This window comes from Zingiber officinale, chromosome 3B (assembly GCF_018446385.1).
Source record: "Zingiber officinale cultivar Zhangliang chromosome 3B, Zo_v1.1, whole genome shotgun sequence".
NCBI lineage: Eukaryota > Viridiplantae > Streptophyta > Magnoliopsida > Zingiberales > Zingiberaceae > Zingiber > Zingiber officinale.
The window spans coordinates 119,497,993-119,508,878 of record NC_055991.1 but is presented as its reverse complement, the minus strand read 5'-3'; the positions used below and the strand labels follow the sequence as shown (position 1 = coordinate 119,508,878).

The 10,886-nt window shown below is 39.6% G+C and overlaps 2 protein-coding genes and 1 long non-coding RNA gene across 5 annotated transcripts; 1 reads left to right on the top strand and 2 right to left on the bottom strand.

Annotated features, from left to right (window-relative positions):
* Positions 1 to 2,107: 2,107 nt before the first annotated feature.
* Positions 2,108 to 2,530, bottom strand: LOC121968558. Its single transcript, XR_006108213.1, has 2 exons — positions 2,435 to 2,530; positions 2,108 to 2,340 (listed from the first exon to the last, which is right to left on the bottom strand). It is a non-coding gene; the product is annotated as an uncharacterized LOC121968558 (long non-coding RNA).
* Positions 2,531 to 3,161: 631 nt separating this feature from the next.
* On the bottom strand, positions 3,162 to 7,251 carry LOC121967449 (protein ROOT INITIATION DEFECTIVE 3-like). Of its 2 annotated transcripts, none has more exons than XM_042517687.1 (9): positions 7,099 to 7,251; positions 6,610 to 6,921; positions 6,415 to 6,528; positions 6,061 to 6,197; positions 5,825 to 5,972; positions 4,829 to 5,028; positions 4,441 to 4,568; positions 4,010 to 4,242; positions 3,162 to 3,416 (listed from the first exon to the last, which is right to left on the bottom strand). In XM_042517687.1, the coding sequence occupies exons 2-9, from the start codon at positions 6,820 to 6,822 to the stop codon at positions 3,276 to 3,278; spliced, it is 1,314 nt and encodes a 437-aa protein (XP_042373621.1). In that variant the 5' UTR covers positions 6,823 to 6,921; positions 7,099 to 7,251; the 3' UTR covers positions 3,162 to 3,275. The 2 variants fall into 2 exon arrangements, with proteins under 2 accessions (XP_042373621.1, XP_042373623.1); XM_042517689.1 differs by having other exon boundaries at positions 6,610 to 6,837; positions 7,099 to 7,229.
* Positions 7,252 to 8,076: 825 nt separating this feature from the next.
* Positions 8,077 to 10,588, top strand: LOC121967448. 2 transcript variants are annotated; one of them, XM_042517685.1, is made up of 5 exons: positions 8,077 to 8,676; positions 8,788 to 8,902; positions 9,041 to 9,691; positions 9,859 to 10,042; positions 10,250 to 10,588. In XM_042517685.1, exons 1-5 carry the CDS (start codon positions 8,594 to 8,596, stop codon positions 10,273 to 10,275), a joined length of 1,059 nt encoding a protein of 352 aa, XP_042373619.1. In that variant the 5' UTR covers positions 8,077 to 8,593; the 3' UTR covers positions 10,276 to 10,588. The 2 variants fall into 2 exon arrangements, with proteins under 2 accessions (XP_042373619.1, XP_042373620.1); XM_042517686.1 differs by lacking the exon at positions 8,077 to 8,676 and having other exon boundaries at positions 9,036 to 9,691.
* Positions 10,589 to 10,886: the final 298 nt, after the last annotated feature.

Here is a 10,886-nt window from a genome sequence, read left to right as displayed (position 1 = left end):
ATTAATCAACCAGGGAAATGATCTTGACGAATAGTTCAACATCACAAATTTTTTAAATTTCTCAAGTGTAACGTGCTTAGAACCATCAAGCAGGTCAATCCATAACAAACGAGTCGACCGACCAAAGATTCACCATATGACGGGAGAGGATGGGGTAGGATGATCCGCCATCTCAACGAGATAAAAAATCTGTTGGGACCGTGATGTTTGCTAGAGGGGGGTGAATAGCGATTCGTCGCGTTTGCTCCTTCTTGCTTCGTCTTGATAAAGTGCAGCGGAATACAAAGACAAAACAAAACAAAAACACTCGTAATGTTAACACCTAGGGTTTACTTGGTATCCACCTCAATAAGAGATAACTAATCCAAGGATCCACACATACGACACAATCTCCACTAATAAAAACCCTCCTTCTCGGTCGTAGCCGAAGGCGGAGAAGCCTTACAACACCCACACTACAACACAACACGAAATACAACAAGAAGAAACAAATACAGTGAAATACGCTCTTCTTCTTGCTTACTTATGCTTGTTGTTGCCTCTTGAATCTTGGAGAAACTCCTCAAGAGCCTTCAAGAACTGGCGGAGAAGCTCGAAGAAAATCGCCGGTGAATCGCACACCAATCACAGGAGAAAGCTCGCAAAAGAACTGTGGAGAAAACACTCCGCAACGGCTATATCCTGTGCTCCCAATCGATCCAAATCATTCCCAATCGATTGCCACGTCAGCAGCTTCATCCCAGCCGTCCATCGCTCGTTTCCTGCGCAACGGTCACTTCCCAATCGATCGACCAATCGCTTGGGACTGCCTGAATCGATCGGTCGATCGATTCAGCACCTTTCTGTGCTCTCTGGAAATGCCTGGATCGATCGACCGATCGATCCAGCTGTTCTCGCGACTCCTCGCACGAGAACTCCAGGTCCCAATCGATCGCTCGATCGATTGGGATGGCTTTTGTGCTCGAGAGTAATGCTCTCAATCGATCGACCGATCGATTGGGGTCATCCCACATTCGCAGCACAGTCCAATCGATCGACCAATCGATTGGACACTGGTTCGATCGATCGACCGATCGATTGGACACTGGTTCAATTGATCGACCGATCAATTGAACACCCTGAACTTGTCTCAAACTCAAGTTCAAGCTCCCAAACTCAACTCCCGGTCAACCATGACCTGTTGGGTATCCATGCCTAACATTTGGCTACTCCCGACCAACCTCAAACTAGCCTTCTAGCCTCCTCCATCTGACTTGCGTCCCTCGGATATCTCCCCATCCTTCACGCCTTGCCTTCTGGAGCTTCCATTGGCCTCATCCTAGTTGTCGGGTTCTCCTAGCCAAATCACCTTAGGACTTGCTCTGTCGAGATCACACTTGGACTTTCCCAATTACCTGGCTCCTCACCAGGACTTTCCCTTCGCCTAGCTATACTAGGACTTTCCAATTGCCTGATCTCACTTATCAGGACTTTCACCACCAAGTCTGGTCAACACTGACCTACTTGGATTTTCTCTCTTGCCAACCTTCCTGTTGGACTTACCTTTGCCTAATCTCCAATTAGGACTTTCCCAGCCAAGTCTCCTGTCAACTTTGACCTACTTGACTTCTCTCCTGCCTAACCTCCAGTTAGGACTTTCCCAATGTCTAAATCCAGTTAGGACTTTCCCATTGCCTAAACTCCAGTTAGGACTTTCCCATTACCTAAACTCCAGTTAAGACTTCCCCGGTCAAGTCTCCGGTCAACACTGACTCACTTGACCTGTCTTCTTATTAACCTGGTCAATCCTTTGACCATCTCCACAATCAGACGATTGCCCTAGCAATCTCCATATATTGTCAAACATCAAAACTCAAATCCCGACTCAAGCTTGACTCAACTCAAGCTTAGTCAAACTGGTCAAACTTGACCTAGGGAAATTGTCCCAACAAAATCCTCTATCCAATCCAATCCAATCTGGACGGATTGGCTATAGAACTAGACAGCAAAGGAGAGCATGCGCACATTGTGATTCAAATTATTCAACTTTAGACTTCATTCAAAACACCAAAATCTTTCTTGCACATGCACACCTTACTCGATCATCTAGCTTTGTTAATCTAGCTACTTGAAAAGTTCAACGATATCAAACCAAAATAAACAAAAACAATGTTCCATCAGAACTATTGCATCTGAATGCACCATCGACGTCAGAATTCACAGCTCACACTTACAATACCAACAATTTCAAGCGTCGAGCAAACAGAAGTCGCATGGCTTTTGTGTCTGCATGTGCAGAGAAAGAAACAACATGGTAGTTTGCTTTGCTATCTTCGGTGCACAGATCATGCAGGACACGGGCTGAGGACAAGGGGCAAAAGGCCGTGCTAACCACAAACATAGAAAAAGGAAGGGAAATAGAAGGAAACTACGAAAGGAAACAAAAAATTCTCACCTTTAACAGGAGCTTCGAGATCAAGGACTGCCGGATTGCTGGGATTCAAGCTTGGAGATCAGGGACTGCAAAGAGGTTGAGGCGTCAAGGCGTGGGGCGGATGAGAATGGGATAGTTCGAGTCTTTCTATGATATATAACCTCAGAATTAGTCAGAGTCGCATCACAAAGTTTGGTGGGCATGACCACAAAATGCTTAAGCATTCATCTTTTTAAATTCTTATTCACACAACTAAGTCAAACAATTCATTTCGCATCTCATGAATTCTTCTCTTATGAACTCTTCCCTTAGGAAGCTGATTTAAACATCAAACTCAAACTTACACACTTCATATATCGCAAATTCTTCACACATCATGTCCTGCAAACTCTTACCTTAGGATGTTGATTCGAGTATCTAACTCAAACCCATGCACTTCATATCACACACATTGTTACCGTGGAAGGCCAATTTAAGCCTACTTCATCTCACAATTTCTTCATGAACCAAACTTGAGCATCAGAGTTGAGCCTCCATAGAGCAAATTCTCGATGTACTTGCTCCTGTTTGACAAATGTTGAGCCAAAGATCATTGAGGTCTATGCTTCCTTGCTACTGGCAAATGGCAATTGAGTCATTATGAGATATATACTCTCTTTACATTGAGAGCAAGGACGGCATTATACATATCCCATGTCATTATGAAAAAAATCTATGCTACGAGATAAATACCATATATAAAACTCAATAAAAGAAAATGTACGTGGATCATGAACTATTTCTAACCATTTGTTTTTTTTTTCAAAAAATAAATGGAAGAAGAAGACAGGATATCTCTTTGCTAGCTACCACTCATTTCTTTTCAATCCAACAGCTCGCTCACATAGACAGATTGCATGTCCTCGTAAAGTTTCTTCTGTTGCTCGATTAGATGTACCGATCTTGCATATTGGAGTCTTAGTTTCTCCAGTTCCATCTCTGCAGCACTTGAAGTATTTCGATTCTGAATTGAAGGGTAAATACAAGAATCAGACATCAAAGATTAATAAATTTGTAATCATAGAATGTGGCATTTCATCTAATCCAGGTCATTAGGTCGGAACTATCGATCCATGTAGAACAAATTCTTACTGAGAGACCATTATTATCCTGGCGATAAATTCTCATAGGGGAATTGACAAAACCATTAGTATCCAAATTCAAATGTGGCACTTCTTTTACTTGTTTAACAAGTTATGTGGAACCTCACATGAATATTTTGCTACACCAAATCACATTTGTCTCAGTTATTTGGGGTCGACCACATGGAGCGCCAAGCAAGGCACATCACTAGTAAATGTTCAGAATACCCTAAACATAAAAAATAATAAGAATAATTCTTGCAGCATAACAATTCTTCTATGAGACACTAGAGAACAGTTAAATGGCTCAGTTCACAGTAAGATACTCATGGTCCAGATCGAGAAAGTAAAAGAAGATGCACCGAACAATTAAGAAATGCAGCCATAGCAAATAAATTCATCAAGGTTGTGTTTCCAATGATGGAAGGTAACATGGATAGAAACTAGATGTACATGCTATAAATAAATAACAAACCTGGAGCTCTTGAATTAGCTTTTCCATCACATCCGCACTGAGAAATCTAGTATTTTGATGACCATGCAATGGAGATTCAACCATAGTGACAGCCGTTGTTTTAACTTGTCCGTCTGCAGAATCCGTGTACTTGCTCAACGGAGGAGGCAATGGTAACGTTGAATGCTTCTTATTCGCCAATGCAGAGCTACATAACGGCGACTGTCTGGCTATAACGACATTATTAATAGGGCCTGTATGGCATGTAAAGGATATATATTATGCTTCATAATATGTAATATTGAACACTAGGATTTTTTTAATAAAACTGAACTGTTAATCTGTATTTCTTCCAAAAAAACATGGTAAACTTTTTCCTTAATTAAAAGGTTCATTGGAAAACAAGAGGTCCAAAAGTTATATTTAGTACTGAAATAAGTGTCTTTGTGTACCTTTCCCATGTTTAAATACGCGAGTAAACTGCTTAGTTATTGTGTTCCAAATTCTCACAAAACCATCTTCAGATCCAGACACAAGAGAGAATCCATCCTTGCTTAAAGCTAGGCTTGTTATTCCTTTGCTGGAACAGGAAGACCAACTTAAATTAAATATTAAATAGGAAAGGAATTCAGAAAGATTAACTACCGTAGGAGAAAACCAGCCAGATTGTCATCAACAATCATGGTTGTCAAGATTGCAGTCTAGACCTTAGAATCTTACGACCCAAACTGACTCAGACAATATCTAGAGTTCACCTCTTGATGATGATAGGCATGACATGGATGTTGACAAAACAATACATAAAAGGGATGTGCTAATCAAAACTAACAGAGTTGAGACCTTTGATCATATAAGGTATCAAGGATGAACACCCCATAAGGGCTATTGGGGTTGCCTTCAGCATTTAGAGCTGCAATATATATTTTGCCATCTCTTCCACCAGCATAAAAGACATGCTCCCCAGGATCCATTGCAATAGCATCAATTACTGAAGGAAATAAGATGTTCCTCAATAGTTCACCCTTCGACAAACTCCATACCTGGAACAAAAGTATCAGACATAAAAACAATAACAATCTACAATGGATCAAAAAACTTCATAATAATTTGTTGTGCTAGCAGCTTGTTGCTACTTTGTTATGCATGGTCGTACACAAAAGGAGTAAATTAAATCTTTGGTCAAAACACCTAAAGAATTATGAATGACATATCTGTCTTGCAAATAAATTAAGTTAAAGTTAAACACAAATAAACTGTAATAACAAACAAATATGTTTAGTGAAACTACTCTGGGTACACTAGAAGTTCAGGTCAGATAATGGCATAACTATATCCAAATACCAAAAAAAGCACACGCGATCTCTTTTGCTACATATAGTATCCACTAGGTTTAGCACTATACTCCACAAAGACATAACAATTAGAAGGCAACTTATGTGGCAACAAAAGACGATTCGCTTGCCTCCGGCGCCTCCGCTAACACGGAGGAGGTAAATCACAGGTGGCTACTAACCATTAGTGTAAGTGGCCAAAGCATGAGAGAGGGCATGCTCGGACACGCCGAGTTTCAACCCTATGACCTCATGTGACAACACCCCATGCCCCAACCACCACACCGCCCTGAGGGGACAACATGAAGGCAACTTAGCATCATATAGAAGTAGAAATAGATAGCTTTGGTCTCAATCGAAATTAATAAACATCAATTCAACTGGATCAAATTAATTGACACACAATTAATATCAGTAACACACAAATGATTAAATTGTATCAATTAAAATCACTCGCAACTGATTACTACTATAAAAATAACCATAACGTAAAAAATAAATGAACCTTGCATGTACGATCCTGTGAAGATGAGATGATAATGGAATTGCTTAACCCATGCCCCGAAACAATGTCAGTGACACCTAGAGAATGCTCACTGAAGCTATATATATAATGATTGGCAGCAGAAGCCATTGCAATATCATCAAACAACCTATGAATGAAGCATGACAAAAAATTAGCATTTTATAATATAAAGAAATAAAGGAGAAAGACGATGAAAATAATTAGAAATTGCATACATTATAAGAGACCAAACTTTGACAGAGCCATCCTCAGACCCTGATATTAGCAGGGATTCGTCGTCCTTCGCTAGAGTGAGACAGTTAACAGAGCGGTAGTGAGCATGCCACTTCTTGAGCAATTTCCCTGTAAAAACCTGGACAAAAACACAAGGAAAGCAACTTCACGGACAGACAAAGTGAGAATAATCTTGAGAGAAATCAAGATGAAAGAATGAAACAAACTTAGTAACCACGCATGAATGGTATCAAAATAATCAAGCCCGACTATTGTAAGCAAAGTGATTTTTCAAAGAGGAGAGGGCAAAAATCAAACTTGGGAAGGAAATTCATATTAGAAAAGTGAGTAGTTACCTCCCACAGATAAATACTTCCCGATGATCCTCCTCCAATAATGTAAGTGCCTTCAGCATTGGAAATAAGTGGTCCAATTGGCTCAGCAGGAAAGCTTCTAACTTCAACCTGAGGCTGAAACACAATGCGAAAATATAGGATCAGCAACTTAAAGAAACATACAGAATAAGATAAGGGCTACCCGTTGGGACTTACCTTATCCCAGGACCAAAAGAATATAGGGGCAGAAGTTGCAGAGGGTGCGTCTCGGAGTTGCGAGGCAGCTAGGAATACGAAGCGGCCGGAAACGGAGAGAAGACCATGCGGAGCGGAGGAGCATGAGCGGTACTGATGTCGCTCGGCGCCAGAATGGAGTTCCCAACAACCGATTCCCGCATCCACCGCAGACGAGGCGATCACCACTTCCATCGCCGTTGGAGAGATCTTACAAAAGTAGCACGTTTCCAAGGTTTTGATTCCTTATAACTTCTACGGACGAACAGACGGCTCTAAAAACCTAAACCCCCTCTGTTAGAGGAGGTGAGGGAAGGGTAAATAAGGGGAAAGGGAACTCCAAACCTTGTTTGGAATGAAGTGATCATGAAATGCAAGATTTTCTGAAGGGGAAGGGGGGACGAAAAAAAAAAGGGAATTCCAATATAATCCCTCGTTTATAATATTAATTCCAAACAAAAAATTGCTCACGGCAATGTCTTCTTCGGCGACAGCTCACGGCGGCGGCGACGTCTTCTCCGGCGACAGTTCACGGCGGCGGCAACGTCGTCGCGTGCAGGAGAGTTGAAAAGCAGGGGGAAGTGGCTTGGTGGGCGCGCGTGCGAAGAGAGTAAGTCGGCGTAGGAATAAAACTTGAGGAATTAATTGAAACCCTAGGTTAATTAGCTAATAAATTTTCGATTTAAATATGATTTAATTAAATTCTAAGAGAATTATCCTCTAAAAATATTATATAAAATCTATTTTAAATTCTAAACATTTCTAAATAAATCTTTTATATTTAAATTTATTTATTGTACATATCATTAACTATTATTATTATCAATCAAATTATCAATATTATTAATTTTAATTACTAAATTCATTCTAAAATTAAATATATACTTTTTAATTCCCAGATATTTATAAAAAAATTTCCATTTGAATGTAGAACTAAAAAGAATCATATATTTTTATATAAAAATAAGCATGAAAAATTATAAATAAATTTTAAATTTATTTTTAATGGAAAAATATTAACATAATTTAATTTTAAATTTTTAAAAAATTAATTAGTAAAATATTTAGAATTTTAATAATATAGTAAAAAGTAAGATACTTAACCTTTATTATCTTTTTTTTCTCTAAAAAAAAATATAACAATCCCTCCCTCCCAAACAAGTCGCTTCCTTTCTGTCTGTTCCTTCTGTTAATAATGAATTACATTAGATAGCGTTTTTAAAAATTCTAATAATTTTTTTATAATGATTATTTTAAATAATAATATTTAGAAGGAGTTAACCGAACCGTGTTGTTTAACCAATCCTACGGTTCATTTTAATCGGTCCGGTTCAGCTTGGGTTCGAACATGATTTGAGGCCAAACTTCTCGTGAAACACGTGAAACAAACTTCAATCAATTGGGCCGTCGAATAATGAGATTTTTATAAAAGAGAAGCACGCAGACGCGCATTCCGCAGTCGATTCCAAACGCAGACGCCGTGTCGATCAGCCTCATTCCTTGGGCGGCGCAGCGGAAGAAATTAGAGCTCTCATCCCGCGAAATCGCATCCCAATTCCTATTACCGTTTCTCTACGCTGCGAGGAAGCGCGAGTATCCGCGGTTTGCTGTGTTTGTTCGCTGCTTGCTGAGGAACCAAAAGTTTCATCTTGAGGGTTTTTTTTTTTCTTTGCGGCGCAGCGGAAGAAATTATAGATCTCATTCCGCCAATTTGGAACCCAACTCCTCTTCCTCCCTCTCCCTCTCTCTACGCGGCGGTGGAACCGCATAGAATCCGTTGTTTGCTTTGTTTCTCTGGCTGTTGCCTGTTCTTCCGATCATTGCTGCTTGCCGAGATACCAAAGGTTTCATCTTGCGGCTGTTCTTGCCGTTGTTACTGGAATCTCCAATCTGTACCGTCCTCGTTTTTGGGATACGGAAGGAGATTATTAGGCGAGGTGTTGGAGCTGTTCGTTAACCCTTTCTCATGGCTGCGGGCGGAAGCTTCGATCAGTGGCAGAAAGACGTGTTTTTTACCGCCGCGGAGGAGGTCCAGGAATCGGCCGATACGTATGTTGCTAATTTTTTAACTCGTTGGGCATCTTAGGGTTTACTGATTGCCAATTCATCTCCTAATTTGTTGATTTTTCTTCTATTTATCATCCTATGTACATTTTGCAGGATGGAATCATTCTATAGAATGTGGATGAGAAATCGCAGGGATGGGTTTGATTTAGAAGCTTTAGATGAACTGCTTAGGGAGCTTCAAACTGCCTTGGGAACTGCTAAATGGCAGGTTGGCTTCTTCCCTAGCTATTATATACTGTTTACTATGTCTCTCTGTAGGTAACTCTATGATGTTTTGATGAAGAAACTTGCCTTCAGTTGTTTTTTTTCAATCAATTTCTTAAATAGTGTTTTCGGTGTAGTGCAGCTTGAGGAGTTTGAGAAGGCTGTCAAACTAAGCCATGGAAGCTTTTCTTCCGAGGGCAATGCAATCACTAGGCACAGGCAATTTGTATCCGCTATTGGGAATCAAATTTTGCGAGTCGAGAAAGGGCTGAATGATTCATTGATTGAAGAAGGGAAACACCCACTGCGTTGGGTTCAATTGAATGAGGAAGAACGAGAAGATCTTGCTGATTTTCTTTCTGGGGTGCCCCGAGACCGACCCCGAGCAAACCATGTTGATGGTAGCAGCAGTCCAGGTTCTGCTATGTTAAACAAGGACAAGCAATATGTGATTGAAATTGAGGTAGAAGAACCTTATGAACAGGAAAATTATGTGACAGCTTCTGAGTTAGAGCAGTCTTGTGTGCAAAAGGGGTTGTTAGGTTCACCAGTTATCAGTGCTTGGAAAATTGCTGTTGCCAACGAAGATATAGAAAAAGGGTCTGTTGAAGCTAGATCAGAGAGGCTAAGTTATAAATCCGGTCAACATGTTGCTCTACGCAATGTTGTATCTACATCGAAGTGGAAACAGCTAATGAACAATATCTTGAAAGCTAAGAATGATGATGATGATCATCGAATGCATAGATTATCTCATTGCCTTGACCCAAAGGGAATAACTCGATTCACTCAGGTAAATCATATCGTTGTGTACATAATATCACAAATTTGTATCTTCTTCTTTGATGATTTAGCGAGCAGTTAGGATTGTTATCTTTGCAGGATTTTATTTTTAGTGACTACCAATTTCTGTTTGGCAAAGTCTTTAGCTGATTCTGTGTTTCTGATGTGTTGGTTCAGGCAATTAATGGAAACCGAAATTGCTCAAACAATAGCAACCAAGAGACTAAACTTCCTTATTCTCAACATCTCGCTAGTAATGTTGGCACACACCGCAGACATATAGGTGGATCTCGTCAGCAAATGCATTATATCCGTTATCTATGGATAACTTTCTTGTTCTTGTTGAGTGTTGTTTTAGTCGGTAAGTTTGATATTTACATACCTACTCTTCTTTGATTGCTAATGTCTAGTTATCACAAGATGATTCTAGTGAAACTAGCGAAAATATGACACACCTTAGCTTAATGTATACCTGACGATAAGAAACAACTTCAAGAAATTGTAGCCAGAGTAACTTTACAAGTTCTTTATAGATCACACTAAACGTATTCTTGCACATTATTTTCAGTACCATTCGTTCGCTTCTCCAGATGAAGACTTCCACTTTATGCTGCTCAAAGTACGGGGTAAGGATCCTACTCTCCGAGTGATACTTCAAAAGATTTGGTTCAAATCTTTCAGTAGTTCAAAATGTAGATGATACAGACGATGCCTGAATTTCGATGATTTATCAAATATTTGGGATCAACTTCTCATACTTTGTCATTAAAGCATATGTTTAGTGTTTAGAATGTATTTCAAATTGTTTCGTATGTTTTTCTTGATGATTTATTTATTTATTCTTCTATGAAGGCTATCAAACATTCAAGTGATGGATCATATGATTCATGGTTTGTTTTTCTTGTCACTGAATCAAACTAAAACTTCATCATCATCGACAGAAAACTGTGCTGTCGACTGAAAAAAATATACAAAATCTGTGTGTGTGTGTATATATAAGATCGAAACCGAAGATGCTCCGGTTTTTTTGGTTTCTGTTCGTTTGCGAAGCAAGCTAAATGGCTGTTAATGAGAACAAGAAGACGAGAAGGAAGAGTAACTGCATCTCTTGTGTTTCGATTATGAGAAAGCAAACAATAAGCGAGCGGATGCGAACAATACTCCTCATCGATTTACTATGATGGTTTTAGTTGTCGGCATTTAGA